The sequence below is a fragment of the Agelaius tricolor genome, unplaced genomic scaffold (assembly GCF_023055355.1).
Source record: "Agelaius tricolor isolate 1412-34295 unplaced genomic scaffold, bAgeTri1.0.p SCAF_33, whole genome shotgun sequence".
Lineage (NCBI taxonomy): Eukaryota > Metazoa > Chordata > Aves > Passeriformes > Icteridae > Agelaius > Agelaius tricolor.
Genome location: NW_027269293.1, coordinates 4,573,249 through 4,594,826, shown reverse-complemented (window position 1 = coordinate 4,594,826; position 21,578 = coordinate 4,573,249). Strand labels below are relative to the sequence as shown.

The 21,578-nt window shown below is 51.8% G+C and overlaps 1 protein-coding gene across 1 annotated transcript in view; it reads right to left on the bottom strand.

The window, feature by feature from the left end:
* The window catches only part of REXO1 (RNA exonuclease 1 homolog), a 49,708-nt gene extending 30,339 nt beyond the window's left edge, over positions 1–19,369 (bottom strand). The window contains exons 1-2 of the mRNA XM_071451569.1: positions 19,046–19,369; positions 11–1,767 (exon numbers count right to left, since the gene is read on the bottom strand). Coding sequence (XP_071307670.1) covers positions 11–1,767; positions 19,046–19,235 — 1,947 coding nt within the window. The 5' untranslated portion in view covers positions 19,236–19,369. The remainder of the gene's footprint in view (positions 1–10; positions 1,768–19,045) is intronic.
* Positions 19,370–21,578: the final 2,209 nt, after the last annotated feature.

Sequence of the window (21,578 nt, the reverse complement as noted above, 5' to 3'; positions counted from 1 at the left end):
CCAGCATTACCTGTTTGCCCAGCCTTCCCTTGTCTTCAGTTTTCACATCTTTAGATTCATTAAAGATCCTGAGACACTCCTCCATGGGATCTGACTCGAAGTCCACATCTTTCTCAAGGATGGAATAATCAATGTCATCAGATGTAGAGGAAGATGAGGAGGACTTGGACAACTTGGAGCGCTTTGCTTTCTTTGTCCTGTCCCTGTCACTGTCAGAGGCTGAGCCAGAGTCAGCCCCATCCAAGTCTGAGCTCACATCAAGCAATGAGGAGGACAAAGGCCGGCCTTTGTCATCCTCATCTCCACTCTCATCCCCAAACAGGTCCACGTGACTCAAACTCTGCTGCTTCCGACCCTTCTTGGGGTCTCCCTGTCCTGCACAAGTGACCTTGTCCTTCTTTCTCTCCAGGGAGCTCTTGGGCCCTTTCTCCTTGTTTTTCCGACCAGAACTTTCCTTGCCATTTTTCACATCAGCTGTTTTGCTCTGAGGATCCTTCTTGCTGCTCCCCACTTTCTCTGTGCCCTTGGTGACACCTTCGCTCTTGTTTTTCCCTGAACTGCTGGTGCTGGACTTGGATTTTTCTTTCTTACACCCATCCACTTTTTCTGACTTCTGTTTTTCAGGTTTTTTCAAGTTCCCATCTGTTTTCACTTTGACGCTTTTGTCTTTGCAGTTTTTCTCTTCGTTCTTGGTTTTTAATTTTTCTTCTTTCTTGAGCACTTTGTCTTTGTCTGCATTTTTATTTTTCTCCTTCTTCCCAGCCTCACTGAGGCCTGCTGCTTTACTAACATCGGTTTTCTTCTTTTTTGTTTTGTCTTTGGAGTCTTTGTTTTTATTTTCAATTTCCTTGTTGTTCTTACCAGAACACAACTTCGCTGCCTTTGAGTTCTTGTCTGATGAGTTCTTGGCAAGGTTTTTCTGTGAATTTGGAAGGTCCTCCCTGTGCTGTGATGCTTCTTTGCTCCCCTGGGAAGCAGAGCCTTCCACTTTTGAGCTCTGCTCTTTGCTGGAGGACTCGTTTGACTCACTCTCAGAACCAGCTTTTGAGGGTGAACTACCAGAAGCTGTTTTATATTCCACCTCAGCCTCATCTTCAGAGGAGGAGAACCTGGCCAACACCTCATCATCATCAGGATCTTCACAGAGCTTCTTCCTTGATGGAGAGTAGGAGTCCTCATAATCAGAGGCCCTGTCCCTTTTGGACCCCTTGGTTGTGCCTTTGCCCAACAGCCTGGCAGAGTAATTGGAAAGGGGGTCATATTCCAAGTCTGTGGAAGGCTTGGAGTCATCAATCACATATTTGTTGTTAGTGACAGTGCTGCTGTATTTTTTATTCTGCACCACAGCCTTGGGGACGTACTCCAGGGAGCTGCCTTTGGAGCGGGAGGAATCCAAAGTGTATTTACTGGAGCAGCCAGCAGCAGCCAGAGGAGTGGGGTTGTAGTCTGAGTTATTAGTGAAGTTGTAGCTCCCTGGATTGTACTCCAAGGAGGCAAAGGAATCATTCTGAGGCCCAGCAGCTGTCACAGGTGCGTTTGAAATGAGTGAGGAGCCCTCTGAAGCACCAAACTCCTTCGTGGTTTCCAGCAGCTCCTCGTACTTCTTCTGCTCCCTCTCCACTTCGTTCTTCACTGCCTCAATGGCCTTGTTGACCAGCTCCAGCTCCAGAATTCCAGGTGTGACATCTGTAATGTCAGCCAGAAAGCCATCCTCCACCTCCAGAGAGGGCCTGGGCAGCTCGGGGTTGTAGGGATCATATCCTCGCTCTGGAAAGGGAAAAAAAATCATTTACTGTCAGCAATTCAAGTGAAATTTAAAATGAGGTCTTTTTGGTCTGCTCTGATCAAATCCCAACACTGAATGACACAACCAAAACCAGTGTCTCTTGCACCACAGAATAAATAAACATAGGATACCAAAAGCCACCAGTGATGTTCACTGGTCTAGACTAAACCAGACTGTAAAACTTATTCCCAGGACTAAAGATCTGTTAACAAAGTGCTTTTAAGACTCATGGAAAAGCTCTATAAATTAAATATTCTTCAGGGCACCAAAGAATAATCACTCTATTAGGCCCAAGGGGAGCTGACTGTGCTCAGAACGATCTGCTAAATTCAATGAAGCCACCAAGGAGGAAAGAGGAGAAGTGAGAAACTGTGGATTAGGTTCTCACTTCCCAGTGCCAACACCCAATGCTCACCTCCAATATTCCTCAAGGCTCAGTGATTCTCATGGCAGCTGCAGGAAAACCACTCTGATCTGAACTGACAAACTGAGAGCTGCTGGCAGGAAGGAAAAACTACAACAGGCAACACAACACAACCACTGAGAGCATCCACCAAGAACACTGAACACCCACAACATCTCCCTTTTCCACATTCCCCTTTCCAGAAAAGTCCCTTTGATGGCCTCTCTTCCACATGCAGCCTGGACAAGAGAAGGCTCCAGGGACACCTGAGAGCCCCTGGCAGGGCCTGAAGGGGCTCCAGGAGAGCTGCAGAGGGACTGGGGACAAGGCCTGCAGGGACAGGAGCCAGGCAATGGCTCCCAGTGCCAGAGGGCAGGGCTGGATGGGATCTTGGCAATCAGGAATTGTTCCCTGGCAGGGTGGGCAGGCCCTGGCACAGGGTGCCCAGAGCAGCTGGGGCTGCCCCTGCATCCCTGGCAGTGCCCAAGGCCAGGCTGGACAGGGCTGGGAGCAGCCTGGGACACTGGGAGGTGTCCCTGCCATGGCAGGGGTGGCACTGGGTGGGCTTGAACAAACCATAACCCACAAACCATTCTGTGATTCTGTGGAATTCTTTCAGTGCCCAGCTGTGGCTCAGGGTGCTCCCAGGTGTGGCTGTGGCTGCAGGGGCCAGGGAGGAGCTGCCTGTGCCTGGGGAGCTCCTGTGCTGAGCTGAGCTGGGCTGAGCAGGCAGAGGGGGCAGTGCCACTGTGTTTGTGTCCCCAGTGGAAGGACACGACTGCGGTGAGGATGCCAGAGCCTGCATGGAGCTGATGGTGTGGAAGATCAGAGAGGATGGCCCTGGGTCCCTGGCAGTGCCCAAGGCCAGGCTGGACAGGGCTTGGAGCACCCTGGGATTGAGGAAGGTGTCCCTGCCCATGGCAGGGGTGGCACTGGATGATTTTTAAAGTCTCTCCCAACCCACATCCTTCCAGGACTCAATGACAGAAGCTTCAGGAACAATAACAGCTGCTTTTTGACTTTGAGCTGTTTTTATTCCTTGTTTTATCACAGCATCTCTAGGTGCTGACATTCCAGAGGAGCTTTTTGTTCTCTGCTACAAGGACAGTACAAAACTGCCTCTCCAACATGGATAAGCATAAGAACCAAACAAAAAGCAAACAGAAAGAAAACAGAAAATTAAAAAAATCTCACGTCTAAGAGGGATGAGAGAATTTCTCATAACAGTCAGAAACAGGGTTAAAAGAGCTGTTTCTATCATTCTCATAAGACTAAGGGGTTTGGGGTTTTTTGGGGGGAGGCAGGGGTAGGTTTGGGGTTTTTTAGAGACAATACATAAATGCAAAGCTTCCTTGGGCAACAGGAAAAGGATCTGTCTAGTGGTTGGCAGAACTGGCCCCCAAGGAAGCAGAATGAAAAAGGCTGGGTTAAAATAAAGGCAGCAGTTTCAGAAAATACTTTTCATCCCTTTGGGTTTGCAAGGTTTTTTTCCAAATCAATTAGCTCCTGATTGAACAGGGACTCTGGGGCAATGGCAGTGTGATGTCACCCCCTTCCACAGGCCTGCCTGAGCCCTGCTCAGAGCCACAAACGTGGGGAAACAGGAACAAGGTGCTACTTCTGCAGCCAGTTCCCCTCCAGCTATGGCAGAGAGCTGTAATGATGACACCCAGAGTCTTCCCAAAGCCAAGGTGTGCTCCTCCCTGGGACAAACCAGGGACAGAGCAATTCCTGGTTGGAAACCTTGAAGAAAAGCAGGTAACAAGGCAAAAATATGAACAAACCCATATGCAAACAGCAGCAGCATCAAGGCAAGGCTATGTAGAGATTATCAGAGTTGTTAGGGATAAGATCAGCCTAAGAAGTGAGAAGGAGCAGAGAGCTCATGTCTGACCATGGGGTGAAACATCAGCTCCACACTGGCAGAAAGCACCAGTGCACTGAAGCCTGCAGGAGTCAGCCACTACCCTCTAAATCTGGACTGAAACCTAAAATGCAGCACAAATATTTGAAGGGAACAGCTGAAAGGCTGATAATTCATGCAGGGCTAAATATCAGATGGCCTGCAAACAGAGAACTCAGAGTCTGGATCTAGAGACTTGCCAAAAAAAAGCAACAAACCCTAACTAAACAAAAGCCATCTTGTACATGCAGGAAACCAAACTATTTTAAACATATCAGGATCAGGGCAAGCAGGAGGCAAGCCCAGCACAGACATGGTGGCTGCTGCTTATCTCCAGCACAAAACTCCTGGCACATTTTCTGTGGCTGGAATGATGAAAACACACATTATAACCTCAGGACATGCCACAGGCTGTGAGACAGGGCAGGGAAAGAGCTCTGTGCAAGTGTGGGGGAGGCCTGATGGATTCTCCAGCACTGCTGATCAAAGGCTGCCTGCCCATGAAAGACTTGGGTAAGAGGCTCCAGGATGCCCATCAGCACCATCCCCTCTGGCCACGAGGCATCTGCAGAGAATGCAGCAGAAACACGGCAGGAGAGGTTTAATTTATGCAAAAAAATATACAAAAATATATTTTTAAATACATATATAACATTTTTACATATTTTTGTATAAATGTTATAATATATATAAATATATATTTTATATATACAACATTTTATATATATTATAACATCCATACAAAAATATTTATATATAAATAGAAATGTATATTTATATATGACTATATTTATTTATATTTAGATTAATATAAATATATATAAATATATAAATATTATTCATATAAATATATAAACATAAATATAGTCTTATACAAATATATAAATATATATATTTATCTATATATAAATATAATTTATGCTATATATATTATATCATGTACAACATTTATATAATTTATATAATTTATATATTTATATTTTAGTATAGTTGTGAAATAATTATATTTTTAAAATGATATTTATATTTATATATTATATTATATGTTTTATATGATTATTTATAGTTTTATATTTATAGATTTATTTTATATCAATTTTATATCTATTTATATGTATACATATATGATGAGGCATAAGCACACAAGTCTCCAAACCACAGATGTTCAACCTGCCATTTGAAATCAGCTTTTCAACTGCCAAACCACACTCTCAGGAACCAGGAAAGGGAAGGATCCTGCCCTGGGAGCTGACCTCAAAGGAGTCTGCTTCATGTTCTCCTTTATTCCTCTTCACTAAGCTGGGCACTCAGGGGGTGCAGGATGAGCTGCACTGGGGCTGCTGCTCTGCTGCAGCAGGAGGACTGAGGCACTCCTAGTGAAGGAATTCATTTTGGAGGGGTGGAGAGCAGAATCTGCTCTGACCCCTGGGAATCACGAGATAATGAGACTTGAGATGCCAACTCCTGGCAGGATTGTGAACTAAACACTTTTCAAAGTACAAACTATTTTAATAAATTATTGTATCTCAGATACATGAGAAACAAAAGGTGAGGTTACCATCAATATTATAGAAAACAAGTCATTAATATTAAACAAGTTGTTAATATTATTAATATATCATTAAGAATTATATCTGTTATATTAATAGAGACACAGAGGTCTCTATGCAGACCATTATATTTAACCCAGAGCTGCTTTAGAAAACACCCAACTGAGCTGTGCTTAAATCAGCCATTGCAGCAGAGAAAATATAGAAACACAGAACAAGATTCTAGCTAAAAAACCAGGCTGATGGGTTTTTTCCCTGGTTACTGTCAGGATGATTGAGGGACACGAGGCTTCAGTTCCAAGGTGGAGCTGGATTATTACAAAGCTTCTCTGAGCCAGAATCCTCACTGGTCCTTCTAGTTTGGGCAACAGGCAAGGGCAGTAAACAAGGCTGACATTAAAGAAGAGTGGGAGGACAAGGTCACCTGTGTGAAGGTAAAACTTATTTTACAGTGAATCATTCCAGAGAAAAGTCTGTCTTTCTTTTGTCCAGGCCTACCACAGCACACAGCTGAGATGCTTTAATTACAGAAAAGCCCAAATGTGTCACAGGTGAGCTGTAACGATCATGCAAACCTGCAGGTTTTGGAAAAGGACTCCAGCTCTTGAATGCATGTGGGAAACAGAATCCCAGACTGGTTTGGGTTGGAAGGGACCTTAAAGCTCATCCAGTGCCACCCCTGCCATGGCAGGGACACCTTCCACTGTCCCAGGCTGCTCCAAGCCCTGTCCAACCCTGGGCACTGCCAGGGATGCAGCAGCCACAGCTGCTCTGGACAACTGGATGACAACTGCTTCTCCCAGATCCAACAGAGCTACTCAGCTGCTGCTGCTGCTGCCAGCCAAAAAGGCTGCAAGAATTAGAAACTTTCAAATTTACAGCAATTAGGAATTCCAAACAAAAGGTTTTGCTGGCCAAGCTGCAGAGGGACCAGCATGGGTTAAAAGACATTGAACATTTCTTGTAGTGAACCCACAAGAAGGACACTGAGGGGCTGGGGGTGTCCAGGGGAGGAAACAGAGATGGGAAGGGGCTGGAGCACCAGGAGAGGCTCAGGGAGCTGGGAAGGGGCTCAGCCTGGAGCAAAGGAGGCTCAGGGGGCCCTTGTGGCTCTGCACAGCTCCTGACAGGAGGGGACAGCCCAAGGGTCGGGCTGTGCTCTAGGGAACAGGGACAGGAGCAGAGGGAATGGCCTCAGGCTGGGCCAGGGGAGGTTAAATTGGATATTGAGAACATTTCTTCACAGGAAGACTTGTCAGACATTGGCACAGGCTGCCAGGGAACTGCTGGAGTCCCTGTCCCTGCAAATGCTCAAAAATGGTGTGCATGTGGCACCTGGGGCCATGGTTTAGTGGCTGGGCTGACTGCTGGACAATGATCTTACAGCTCTTTTTGATTTTCAAGCCCTGCTGCTGCTGCTGCAGGCACCCATTGCCCTGGGTCACCTGCAGCTGGCAACAAAAGGGGAATTCATGTGGAGGTGGGGAAGGTGAAAGCTGTTTGGAGACTCTTTGGAAAAGGAAGAAATAAAGGCATTTTTATTTCACGTCATCGGAACAGCTCTGTTGGCTTAAGAGCTCGCTGTGTTTACAGTGCCAGCACTCAGCAAAGGGACAACCTCTGTGATTGCAGAAAAATTATCACCACTGGAAAATCATTCTGAGCTTTGCATTTAACACTTCACAGAAGGGAGAGTGGTGCCTCAAGAACAGAATGTTTCAGAGAGGTTTTACCAGCAGCCTGAGTTCTGCTACTCTTCAGAATTCAAGAGCACACAAGAAATGGCAGGTTTTGGCACAGAGCTCATTCACCAAGACCCAAAGCAAATTTCCAACAATTAATTTAACAATAATATGCAACCACTTGGAAATAATTAACACTGAGATTTAAAATAGTACATTTCAAATAATCATCCAGAGGAAATAGGTTAGGAGGGCAGCAAAGGGGAGCTAAGAAAAATGTTTCTTCAACCTTAGTCCAAGGATTTGTTTTGCTCCATTTTTGTGTTTTTCAAAAGTAAATCTAATTATAAAATTAAGTGTTAAAAGCAGAGATAACCCTGTGTTGGTCAAGGAACACCAGGAAGCAAGGTTTGAGAGGCATTAGAGGCAGAAAAACCCTGTGAACTTCTTGGATTTGTTCCTTCAGGGGAGGCATTTAATGCCACAGCCTCAAAGTACATCATGAACCTCTACAGTCATTTCTCTAATGGAAAAAAGGATGCTAATATGAGAAAAGAAAGTCTGATATTAGCAAGACTGAAAAACAGTCTGAACAGTCATCTCTCACTCCAAGGTATTTTTAGCCCTGCTGGGTTCCAGCAGGGCAGTGCTGGTTTCCCCAGGTGTTGTGGCCAATGGGGCCACCTGTCCCCAAGGGCTGAACCCCAGGGTCACACTGAGGGACAAGAGGAGCCAGACCCCAGCTCTGCACTGCACCCTGAGCTGCCTGCTCAGCTCAGCCACCCCAGACTGAGGACAGGCAGTGCCATGAGAGAAATCAGGGAATGGTTTGGGTTGGGAGGGCCCTCAAAGCCCATCTCATTCCTGGGCACCTCCCACTGTCCCAGGTGCTCCCAGCCCTGTCCAGCCTGGCCTTGGGCACTGCCAGGGATGCAGGGGCAGCCCCAGCTGCTCTGGGCACCCTGTGCCAGGGCCTGCCCACCCTCACAGGGAACAATTCCTGCCCAAGATCCCATCCAGCCCTGCCCTCTGGCAGTGGGAGCCATTGCCTGGCTCCTGTCCCTCCTCACTGCAGTCGTGTCCTTCCACTGGGGACACAAACACAGTGGCACTGCCCCCTCTGCCTGCTCAGCCCAGCTCAGCTCAGCACAGGAGCTCCCCAGGCAGAGGCAGCTCCTCCCTGGCCCCTGCAGCCACAGCCACAGCTGGGAGCACCCTGAGCCACAGCTGGGCATTGAAAGAATTCCACACAATCACAGAATGGTTTGTGGGTTATGGTTTGTTCAAGCCCATCCAGTGCCACCCCTGCCATGGCAGGGACACCTCCCACTGTCCCAGGCTGCTCCCAGCCCTGTCCAGCCTGGCCTTGGGCACTGCCAGGGATGCAGGGGCAGCCCCAGCTGCTCTGGGAATTCCATTCCAGGGATGGAATCCGCAATTCCTGATTGCCAAGATCCCATCCAGCCCTGCCCTCTGGCACTGGGAGCCATTGCCTGGCTCCTGTCCCTGCAGGCCTTGTCCCCAGTCCTGATCTCCTGAGACAGAGACCTGCCCAAGGGGGTTCATTCAGCCAGAGCAGCTCCAGAGGGTCCTTCCAAAGCTGGAAGTGATATCAGGGAACAACTCAGCAGGAAACTCATCAGGGCACATCCCACCAAGCAGCTCAGACAGAAACAACCTGGGATGCAGCACCCACCTCCTCAATTTATTCAAGGCAACACAACTTTGGGCATGTGATAGATGAGTAATGCAATATTTGACTCTCACAATTAAAAGGCAAATATCCTGTATATGTATTAAGAGAAGTTTATAGATTTATAGTTGTGTTTTACCCCCCTTGTGCTGTTGTCAGGGGGGGCCTGGGTTTGGGACATTTGGGAGGGTGGGATTGTTACTATGGCCGCACCTGACCTCCAATCAGGATTTAAGGAAGTGAACTCCACCACTGGACACCAAAGGAGCCAATGGACAGAACTTTGGGAGGGGCTAAAGGGTTAAAAGGCAAAATCTCCATTGTGTGGGTGAGCACGTGGTGGGAAAAATCCTCTGCTGCAGGTGCTGTAATATTTTCTTTATTCAGTCTTCTGTTGTATTTTTGATAAGGTTTTAATAAACCTTTTACATTTTTGGAAGTATCACTTCTCACAGGCAGTTTTGTCTCTGGTGCAGCAAAACAAGAATCTGAAAGGTCCTCAAGCCACTGAGCACGGCAGCTTCACCCTCTTGGTGGCCTCACAGGGAGTCCCCAAAGACTCCTGGGGCTGTCACTGCCTCACCCAGCAACACCCCCTCAATCCAGGGATGCAAAAGCCAGGACAGGATGACCTGGCCCACACCAACCCATCACGGCCATCCCTCCATGCCCAGGATCACTGACAGCCCCACCCACGCTGCTGGAGAACAGCATCAAGGTCTGTGAGACATTTTCCTAAGAGGAAATCACACCACTGACATATTGCTCCCATAACTTAGGAAAAATGTGAGAATCCCAACTGGCTGGATTGGCCAGGACAGGCAGAGGACAAAGACTGGCACCCAAAATACAGCCTGACCCCACAGCCTGTCATGCACAGGCTGGAAGGAGTCTCACTGTTTGAAAATCTGGATATTCAGTGTTTGGGTTCTTTGGAGATCTTTCCATTCTCCCTCTCATTTTAGCAATAAAGTTACTCTTCAAAATACAGAAGTTTAAATTCTGTTTGGGGAAAAAAAAAATCCAAAACAAACTTAACAGAGACTTGGTTTTTCCCTCTGAGAAAAAGCCCAGAAACCATTTCCACATCTCCTGTGTAATAAAACGAAGGATCTACTCAAAAATACAATTAGCAGAGCAAGTCTTCTTTTCAAAGAAAAAGCAAAATTAAATATTTCGAGTATTCTGGCGACTTCTCTCCATTCAACTTCACCTTGAAAACTTACTCCAACCAGCACAGTCACAAGCAGCAACACTGACCAGTCCTTTAATTTTCCAGCCTTTTTCTGGCATGCTGTAGATAAGTTATCTTCTCAACACCTGTCTGATTCTTTAACTAGCATGGGGGAAAAATTCCCGCTTGAGACAAGGAAAAAAAACCCACAAAGCCCAAAACTCAACTATTTCAACTTAGTCACAACTGAATATTTGGAAAACAAAGTTGAAAGCTAAAGAAAAACACCTTTCAAGGTGTATTATATTAAATTCTATTATATTAAAAACACTTTTGCTGTGATGTATGAAAAGCTAAAAGCAAAACTTCAACTGTTTTTAAAACCTGTCTGGCTTTAAACAATTCAAAAGCTGGAATTAAAACTCTGCAGCTCCTTTAGGTCTCGGACACCTGCAGCTCCACAGCCACTTTGAACCACAGAACCCAACACCCCAGCACAAACCTCTCTTCAATAAAAATCCAAAATCCACAGGGGAAAGAAAACCCTTGTAAACCAGACCCTCCAAAGCCAATGTGGGCTTTTTGCACGGCACACATATTCCAGAGGCAGGTGACACTCAGGTCCCTGCTCAATGAATAGCCACCACGTGAAACCTCCCTGGAGAAGTCGCTTCTCTCCAGCTGCTCCTTCCCAGCCGCACCCCCCAAACCTCCACCTCACCCCGCAGGACGCCAAAAACTTCAGGAAGAGTTACCTGAGCTGCCGGGGCTCGACAAACACTGCAGGTATTTGTTCATGCTGGAGCTGCCCCGGCCCGGGCAGGCGGCAGCACGCGGAGCGCGAATGCTGACACAGCACTTTGTGGGCACCGGGGCAGGACCAGCCCCGGGCCCGCCCTCGCCCTCCGGTGCTGCCGGCCCGGCGCGGTCCAGAGCGTCTGCAAGGGCTGCCCGAGCCCCTTCCTCTTTCCTAGAGCTGCTGCCCTCACCTTGGGGGAGGTTCTGACCTCCTCCTCCTCTTCCTCCTCTTCCTCCTCTCCCCACTCCCCAGCTGCGGCTGCTTTCAGCTTGGTCTGAGCTCCACACCTTGTGCGCAGCAGCTCCGCAAACATCCACCCCCGGCCGTGCGACCCAAACCCGCAGCTCTGCAGCCCCCGGGCCAGACGGCAGGAGGTGACACGGCAGGGACACAGCCCGGGGAGGAGGTGGCACGGCTGGGACACAGCCCGGGGAGGAGGTGGCACGGCTGGGACACAGCCTGGGCAGGAGGTGGCACGGCTGGGACACAGCCTGGGCCAGCAGGGGAAGAGGTGGCAGGGATGGGACACAGCCTGGGCAGGAGGTGGCAGGGCTGGGACACAGCTTGGGCCAGCAGGGGAAGAGGTGGCAGGGAAGGGACACAGCCCGGGGAGGAGGTGGCAGCGCTGGGACACAGCCTGGGGAGGAGGTGACACGGCAGGGACACAGCCTGGGCCAGCAGGGGAAGAGGTGGCAGCGCTGGGACACAGCCTGGGCCAGCAGGACAGGAGATGGCACGGCTGGGACACAGCCTGGGGAGGAGGGACACGGCAGGGACACAGCCTGGGCCAGCAGGACAGGAGGTGACACGGCAGGGACACAGCCTGAGGAGGAGGGACACGGCAGGGACACAGCCCGGGGAGGAGGTGGCACGGCTGGGACACAGCCCGGGGAGGAGATGGCACGGCTGGGACACAGCCTGGGCCAGCAGGGGAAGAGGTGGCAGCGCTGGGACACAGCCTGGGCCAGCAGGACAGGAGATGGCACGGCTGGGACACAGCCCGGGGAGGAGGGACACGGCAGGGACACAGCCCGGACAGGAGGTGACACGGCTGGGACACAGCCCGGGGAGGAGGGACACGGCAGGGACACAGCCCGGGGAGGAGGTGACACGGCAGGTACACAGCCCGGGGAGGAGGTGACACGGCTGGGACACAGCCTGGCCCTGCCCGTCGCTGCCTGCCCAGCCCACGGGAGCCCCCAGGCGCCTCCGCCCCGCACAGCGCACGGAGCTCGCTCCGGGGAGCTCTGGATTAGTGAATTGTGCTTCCCGCTGGAGCGGCGGGGCTTGGCTGGAGATTAAAAACATAAATTAGAGGAAGTGTTCAAATGTCAGGGAAGAGAGGAGGTTTTCAATGCCGGGATTGCACACACAGGGCGGCTGCTGGGCGGGCGGAGAGGAGCCGGGGACTCACCAGCACTGGCACAACTCCAGCTGTGCCAAACCCTAAATCCTGCTGGCTTGATGGAGATCTGCTCCTCCCTCCTGCTCTTCACACATCTGGAACTGCCCCACGTGGGGAGACTTGGATTTTTAGGGGGAAATCTCCCCACAGCCACAGAAAACCCAAATATGGGAAGTGTCCTGTGAGGCCACACTGAAGTCCCAGCACAAAGGGCACCTGCACCTGCCCACCCACAGGAACGCCCCAACCAGGGAAATCACCACAAATCTCAGACTGCTGAAAAGACACACCCCGACCTCACCACCAACTGGTTCTTCACTCTTCATTTCAAAACTTGGTTAAAAATAAAATCCACTGGTGTGCATTTTGGTAATTATTCTTCTAAACACAGATGGGGGGGGAAGCAGAATTGATGCCCCCTCCCAGTTCATGGACTGGAGCACCCAACACTGAACACCTGCTTTGCTGTGTCAGTGAAATGATACTGAAAACACTTGGGCTTCCACTTCTGCTGTAGCAAATACAGTAATAAAATCTCTCTGTTGAGATGATTGTGCACAACATCAGTTCCAGGAAGGAAAATGCATTGGGAAAGATGTTTTGTCATCCCTTCTACAACACAGCGTGAACATGGCCTGCAATGTGAGTCACAGCAAGGCTCTAAATCCCAACCTGTGCCAAGGCTGCTGCCACAAACAGGCACAGCCCCTCAGCAGTGCTGTGTGAGGAACCTGGCCCTGTCTTGAGTGAGGGGTGATTAAAGCTGGGGTTTAACTATTAAAGAACCTCTTTAGGTTTTACCAAGTATCACAGAGCCATAGAATATCCTCAGTTGGAAAGGACCCACAGGGATCATGGATCCCAGCCCCTGTCCCTGCACAGCCACCCCAACACCCCCACCCTGAGCAGCCCTGGGAGCTCCTGGAGCTCTGGCAGCCTTGGCACCATTCCCTGGGGAGCCTGGGCAGTGCCCAGCACCTCGGGGGGATCATCCTGGTCACAGCCATCCTCTGTGGCTGCTTTTGGGCAGAAGAAGGGAGAAGTGAATGCCTCCCTGCACCAGTGCCAGGATCCAGGGATAAAGCTGGGGAGATAAGCCCAAGGATTTCTCCACACTTGACCTGAGCCCAATAGTGTTGCAGCAGCTCACTGGGTCAATCACACAGAGGAGCAGAACTCTGTCCCTGACACCTTCCACAGATTTGATCCAGGTCTAACCAGCAAAGCTTTGTACACCCAGATAGAAAATCCACACAGCCAGAAAACTGCTCCACAAGCTTTGGACCACATCAGAAAACTGCTGAGCAGCTCAGTGCCCTCCACTGCAGAACAAAATACTTCAGGCAAGGTGCTGAAAGCCTGGCTGGCTCTTCCCATCCCACAAGAACACAGGATCAGGACCTGAGGGAGAGGCTGGAGCTGGGCCAGGCCTTGGCATGGAGCTCAGGGCAAGGTTCTTCCCCCCGAGGTGCTGGGCACTGCCCAGGCTCCCCAGGGAATGGTGCCAAGGCTGCCACAGCTCCAGGAGCTCCCAGGGCTGCTCAGGGTGGGGTTCTTGGGGTGGCTGGGCAGGGCCAGGGGCTGGATTTGATGACCCCTGTGGGTCCTTTCCAGCTCTGCACATTCCAGGATTCTGTGATCAATGCAGACAAAAGAGCTCAGAGCTCCAGACCTGGGAGCAGCTTTCTGCTCTGGGTTCAAAAACATCCACGTCCAAAACACCCCCAGACAGCATCAAACCAGCAAACCAGGGCTGCCTACCTTAAGATATTTATGAAGAGCTGTATTATGCCTCTTTTATGTCTTTCAGCATACTCAGGACCTCGACTTTAAAGAGAGACCTATTTTTCCCCTCTACAGCTCTTGAAAAGACGCTTTTAGGACTGAAGGCAGCTCTTCCCTCCTCCTTACAGCGCACGCTTTCAAAGCACTTCACACACATTCAATAATCTTTTCATCCTGCTCTGAAGCAGGTGGGTTTTAGTCGTCTCAGAGATGGAAAAAGCACTTCAGCCAAGTCAGGATGAGAATTTGCAATCTCCAGATTCCCAGTCCTGGACAAAAAGCCCATCAGCCTCAGCTCAGCACAGGATTTTCACAATCCTCCAAGGCACCCACATTCTGTTACCACACAGGCAATCCCTGCAAAAAAATACTGGAACAGATTTCCCACACCAAGCATTCCATGTTTCAGACTCCAGCTCAAATGTCCCCCTCTCTCAACATGTTTGTATTTATGGACCTGCTTCTGGATGGGAGGGGAAGGGGAAGGGGAAGGGGAAGGGGAAGGGGAAGGGGAAGGGGAAGGGAACTCCTGACAATCCAGCAGCAGTCAGGGAAAACTCAGTCCTGCTCCTCCAGATCTCCAAGGGGCATGAAGGGCTCTGCACCACTGTCCCCCAGGGCCTGGGAGCACTCTAGCAATGTGTGTGAAAAACAGGGATCATTTATGAACACCTGAACCTTGGGAAGCCTGGAGCAGTGAGGGTGGGCAAAAAAAAGGGGGGGAACAGTGCTGCATCCCACTAATTCCTCTTTCCACATCCTCTCTGCTCCACCTGGCACATGTGCACATCCCCCCCCTCCCACAACCTGCCAGGGCCAGCTCCACTTGCAGTTTTCAAAAGCTCCTTTCAAAGCTATGAAATTGCACCAAGAGTTTTGGGGTTCCTGCCAATCCTTTGGTGATCCTCAAACATCAAAGCCAGCCCCAGCCTCAAATCAATATGCTTAGCAGGCTGCTCCTTTAGATGTTATCCTTTTTTTTCTAGGCACCATCCCAGAAAACACCAATCTGTGCTGCAGCTCTTGGTGTAGAAACCCACCTGCCTTGGCAAAAAAAATGACATTTTTAAAGCTTCTCTATCGAGTGATGTGATTAAATAGGTCAGACCTGGCCACGTGCATGGTTAGGAGGCTACTTCAAAACAAGACAGGCAGTTCCCCTGGCAGGGAGCAAGCCCTGGGGGATGAGAAGCTGCTCCCAGAAGATGGTTGCCTGGTTCTGGCTGAGCTACTACACCCTCTAGTGTAAATCCTCCAGATCCTTCCAGGCCAGGAGCCTCGGGCAGGCAGGGAATGAGAGGAGCACTTCAACCAGAATCCTTCCCTGCAAGCTGAGCCAAGCACTGCAAAATAACTGCAGAAGTGTCTCCCTGCTCCTACAGGAATCAGGAATATTTTGTGACCTGCTGGAGTCTGTTCTAAAAGCCTGAGATTGCAGCAGGTCCATTGCTCATTTCCCATTTCTCAATTGGAATCACAGAAACTCAGAATGGTTTGGGTGGGAAGGGACCTCAAAGCCCATCCAGTGCCACCCCTGCCATGGCAAGGACACCTCCCACTGTCCCAGGCTGCTCCCAGCCCTGTCCAGCCTGGCCTTGGGCACTGCCAGGGATCCAGGGCCATCCTCTCTGATCTTCCACAGCTCCATGCAGGCTCTGGCATCCTCACTGCAGTCGTGTCCTTCCACTGGGGACACAAACACAGTGGCACTGCCCCCTCTGCCTGCTCAGCCCAGCTCAGCTCAGCACAGGAGCTCCCCAGGCAGAGGCAGCTCCTCCCTGGCCCCTGCAGCCACAGCCACAGCTGGGAGCACCCTGAGCCACAGCTGGGCATTGAAAGAATTCCACACAATCACAGAATGGTTTGTGGGTTATGGTTTGTTCAAGCCCACCCAGTGCCACCCCTGCCATGGCAGGGACACCTCCCACTGTCCCAGGCTGCTCCCAGCCCTGTCCAGCCTGGCCTTGGGCACTGCCAGGGATGCAGGGGCAGCCCCAGCTGCTCTGGGCACCCTGGGCCAGGGCCTGCCCACCCTGCCAGGGAACAATTCCTGATTGCCAAGATCCCATCCAGCCCTGCCCTCTGGCACTGGGAGCCATTGCCTGGCTCCTGTCCCTGCAGGCCTTGTCCCCAGTCCCTCTGCAGCTCTCCTGGAGCCCCTTCAGGCCCTGCCAGGGGCTCTCAGGTGTCCATGGAGCCTTCTCTTGTCCAGGTGAGCAGCCCCAGCTGTGCCAGGCTGGCTCCAGAGCAGAGGGGCTCCAGCCCTTGCAGCATCTCCGTGCCTCCTCTGGCCTGGCTCCAGCAGCTCCACGTCCTCCTGCTGCTGGTGCCCAGGGCTGGGGCAGCTCTGCAGGTGGGAGCCAACACAGAACCAACATTAAAAAATGTCTGGAAGCAAACCCTGAGCTGAGACAGAACTCACAGCTCCCTGTTATGCCAGCTGTGCCATGTGCTGCATGCCAAGAGTTTGGGAAAGAGGCAGGAACAGGCTCTGAGCTGCCTGCAGGGAGCAGTGCCTGGAGCTCAGCCTCGTCATCCTGCTTCTTTCAAAGTGACAGAACCTCCCCCTGGGAAACCAGGCCCACACTGGGGCTTTTCTTTGCCAAAAAAACTCTTCTAAGTGCTGTAGATTTGGTTGGATATTAAGAAAATATAGAAATTATATAGATTCGATATAAGAATTTCTATTAAGAAATAAGAATGGAATAGAATATTAAGACTATAAGAATAAGAATTTCTAATAAGAATTTCTAATAAGAATTTCTAATAAGAATTTCTACAAGAAATTCCACAAGAAATTCCACAAGAAATTCCATAAGGATCCATAAGAAATTCCATGAGAAATTCTACGAGAAATTCTATGAGAAATTCTATGAGAAATTAAGAATATAGAGAATATAGACTATATAAAATACAGAATATATAGAATATAGAGTTAAGAAAACATATTTTTTTCATAGAAAAAGTTGTCAAGCACTAGAAGGGGCTGCCCAGGGCAGTGGTGGAGTCCCCATCCCTGGAAGTGTCCAACCAATGTGTGGATGTGGCTCTAGAGGACAGGGGTTGGTGGTGACCACAGTGACTGAAGGTTGGATTTGATGACCTTGGAAGGCTTTTCCAACCTTAACAATTCCATGATTGAAAGGAAACTCTTACTCCCCAAAGCTCAGGCTGCTTCTCCTGTGTCTGACATGCCCAGGCCAAGCCTAGCAAGGCACTGGGGTATTTTTCTTGCCCTTCACACTCAGCTCACACCAACACTTCCAGCCAGCTCTGGGAGCCTCACACACTTCCCAGGGGCACACAGAGGTTTTCCCTTCCCCACTTCCACCTCCAAGCACAGCAGCACCTGGTGTTGGCCAAAATGAGCAATTCCAGTTCCAAAACTGACATTCAGATATTTAAAGATGTGCAGGAACAGCACACTGAAAGATAATTATAACATCATCTAAAGAATCATCCTAAAGCATTCTAGGGAGCTTTTAAAATTCAAAAGAATTTTAAAATTGGAAAAAAAAAAACTTTGTCTTTCTAACAATTATCTGCCTGTGACAGCCCTGAGAATGCTTCTTTTATTTTAAACTAAACTAGTATTGGTGGTAAGCTGGCCTGGTAACCAGGAGACATCAATAATTAATCCTCTTCCAAACTTGAGAGCAACCCAAAGTTAAGTAAGCACACAAAAAAACCACAAGCTAGGCTTTGTTTTGGCAATTTCTGCTTCAGATTATTAGAGACTGTCCACACCAGCATTATTATCCCATTATACCTAACAGAAATAACAAAGCTTTGACATAAAGAATGCTCTTCTGGGGAGAAGAATGAAGGCTTTTTTCTGCCTATAAATCAGCAGAACAGCAAATAATGTGTATAAATAAAATGACAAGAGCTGCTGGAAGAAGGGCCAACAATAGCTCACTATTGATCCTGGTGGGTCTGTTCCAGCTCAGGACACTCCATGACTGCCTCAATCACTGGGGGTTTGTGCCAGGCTGCCTTTGAGAAGCCTGGCAGTGCCCTGAGCCCCACAAGCTCCTCACAGGCTTGGACCATTGCCCCAGCACATTCTGATATTCCCAGTATGGACCACCATGGACCTCTGGCCTCAGCATGAAGCACTGCCCCAGCACATTCCAGTATTCCCAGCACATTCCAGTATTCCCAGTATGGACCACTGTGGACCACTGGCCCCAGCATGGAGCACTGCCCCAGCACATTCCAGTATTCCCAGCATGGACCACCAGCCCAAGCATGGATCAATCCCTGGCATGGACCATGGCGGGGTCTGCTGACCACAGCCCCCCAAAGAGCCCAGCAAGCCCAGCCTGGGCCTTGCCTCCCTGCTCCAGGCAGCTGCTGGATCTAACGGGAGCTGTCAGCAGCTCTGGAACCGGCCTGACACCTCAGCGCCACGTGAGCCCAGTGCCCGGAGCGACAAAGAACGGGACCGGGGCAGCGCTGGGGCTGTCCCGGAGCCTCGGGACGCTGCTCGCCAACACCCGGTGGGATCCCACCGAGCCCAGCCACCCTCACCCGCTGGGGCCGCACGGCTCCTTCAAACCCTCCCCGGGCCCCAGGGCGAGCTGACAGCCACGGGCAAGGCACGGCCGGGCTCCGCCGGTGACACCGGCAGACCCCGGGATCTGCACTGCGGAGGTGCTTGGGGGCTGAGCCGGGCCCTGAACGGTGGGCAGGCGGCAGAGGAGGAGGCCAGGCACGGGCCTGCCCTCGCCGGGGGAGAAACACACGGGGCGGGGGGCGAAAGCACGACCGGGCCGGGGCGGCGGGGACGGGAACGGCCGCACCCGGAGACGGGGCCGCGGGAAGGTGAGGGGGCACCGCGGCCGGGCCGGGCCGGGCCGTACCTGCGCCGTGTCCGAGCGGGAGCCCCACGCTGGGGTCGCCTGAGGCTCCGGAGGCTCCGCACGGCGCCGGGGCCACCGGGGGGTGGCGAAAATGGCAGTAGGGCCTGCGGCACCCCCGGCCCGGCCCCGACCCCCCGGCGTTGAGGAACGGGCAGTCGATGCCGCGGAAGTAGCCGGTGGATCTGAGCATCCCGCCGGCTGCGGGGCGGGAGCGGGGCCGGGCGGGCAGAGGAGCCGCGGGCGGCCGGGACGCACTCCCGCCTCACACGGCCGGTACCGGCCCCGCCGCCATCTTGGGAGCGCCGGGCGCGGCAGCGAGGACCCCGCGACGCCGCTGCCCGCACAGGGCTGCCCGCGGCGCGCCTGAGAGCGGGGCGGGGCGGGCGGGGCTGAGGCGGGGCCGGGAGCGGCCACAGGACCGGGAATGGCCTGAGGGGGATCGGGAATGGCCTGAGGGGGATCCGGAGTGTCCTGAGGGGAATCCGCAGCGATCATGGATCCCAGCCCCTGTCCCTGCACAGGCACCCCAAGAACCCCACCCTGAGCAGCCCTGGGAGCTCCTGGAGCTGTGGCAGCCTTGGCACCATTCCCTGGGGAGCCTGGGCAGTGCCCAGCAGCCTCGGGGGGAAGAACCTTGCCCTGAGCTCCATGCCAAGGCCTGGCCTGCCCTGGGGAGGAGCTGCAGCCCCCGAGGAGCCTCCCCTCAGTCTCCTGGGCTCCAGTCGGGCTCCAGCGCTCCCGTTCCCTCGGGTCCGGCTGGGCTGCAGAGCTGCCATGCAGAACCAGCGCTCTCAGGGGTGCTCAGGGTGGGGTTCTTGGGTGTCTGCAGGGAGTTGGACTCGATGATCCTCATGGTTCCCTCGCAGCTCGGGATATTCCAGGTTTCTGTAATCCAAGCTTGGCTGGGTTTGGCTGGGGGTTCATCCCCAGAGCTAGAGCCACCTCACCCTGCTGCCAGCTGTGGGCACAGTGATGGTCACAGGCTCCTTGCTCTGTGGCACATCAGCCAAGAATCCTCAGCACAGACCACAGTGGAGCACCAGGGACCACATCAGCAGAGCCTGCAGACCCCAGCATGGACCATTGCCCCAGTCCCAGTATTCCCAGCATGGACCGTTGCCCCAGTCCCAGTATTCCCAGCATGGACCACTGCCCCAGCACATTCCAGTATTCCCAGCATGGACCACTGCCCCCAGCCTGCTGCCTCCAGCATGGACCACCAGCCCCAGCATGGATCAATGCCTAGCATGGACCCCTGTTAAAAATAGGCTAGAAACGGTTGTAAAATAGTTGGTAATTGTTAAACACGTGCTATTAGTTCAGTTATGGTAAAAGGGGTTAAAAGGTTGGTTATAAGAAATACTGTACTCAACGTACCATAACACACCTCAGTACAGTGCACCACCCCCGAGAGAAACAGACAGAACTGTAATGGGCCAATCAAGCACCTTAAACCTTCATGCAAATGAAGGATCCAAAAAGAAACCAATCCAAAGGGACAAAAAACAGGATAAAGAGGGGCTTCTGACCCAGGGAAGTTGCAAGGAAGCCCCAGCACCGGTGCTGCAGCATCCTCAACAGGAATGCTCCTGCTCGGCCCATGCCCCTTGCTTTAGGCCTTTCTCTTTATTATAATAAATGATGAAATCACTTTAGTACCAGGAGTGTGGTCCTGGTTTTAACACCACCATGGACAACCCTCCCAGCACAGACCACTGCCTCAGCATGGACTACCATGGAAAGATAATTATAACATCATCTAAAGAACCATCCTCAAGCATTCTAGGGAGCTTTTAAAATTCAAAAGAACCAGCCCCAGCCCCAGCCCAGCCCATCCACCCCAGCATGGAGCACCTCAGAGCAGCTCCCTGGGTCCCAGCACAGCTTGGGCCTCCTGGAGAGCAGCAGCAGCCTGGGCAGGTTTGGGCAGTGACCCGAGGCCAAGTCCAGGCCAAGAACTGGTTCCACATCCCATGAGGGCCCAGCCCCCTCCTTGCCCCAGGCAGTCACACAGCTGCATTTACCAGTGGGGAAACTGAGGCACGCAGTGACAGCACTTTGGTTGAGCCCATAGCAGGGACTTGGAGCCAGCCCTGTGGGGATCAGTCATGTGAGGCTGTCTTAGGTTGGAAGATGTGGCTGGGGATGTGTATTCTATTATACCACCTGTCAGAGCTGGGGCAGTTCTCTGCTGTTCTTGGGGCAGTTTTTTCTTTATCTCTCCCACACCAACCCTCCCTGCAGGAGATCTCTGCTGTCCATGGCCACTGAGTGTCCCTGCAGGGCTGATCCAATTCCAGCATCCCATGGGGAGATGCTGCATTGCCCAGGGCAGGAGCCAAGCATTCCTACCTGGATCCAATCTGAGCCTGGCACAGCCCAGCAGCCTCTGCCCAGGGCATTGCCAGAGGAGCAGCTTCTGCTGCCCTGCATGGCCAGAGGGAGCCCAGGCCCATCCACAGCAGCCCTGGAGCTGCAGAGGAAAACTCCCCCCTTGTGCAGGATCCCTGCTCCAGCAGAGCCACAGCTGGCA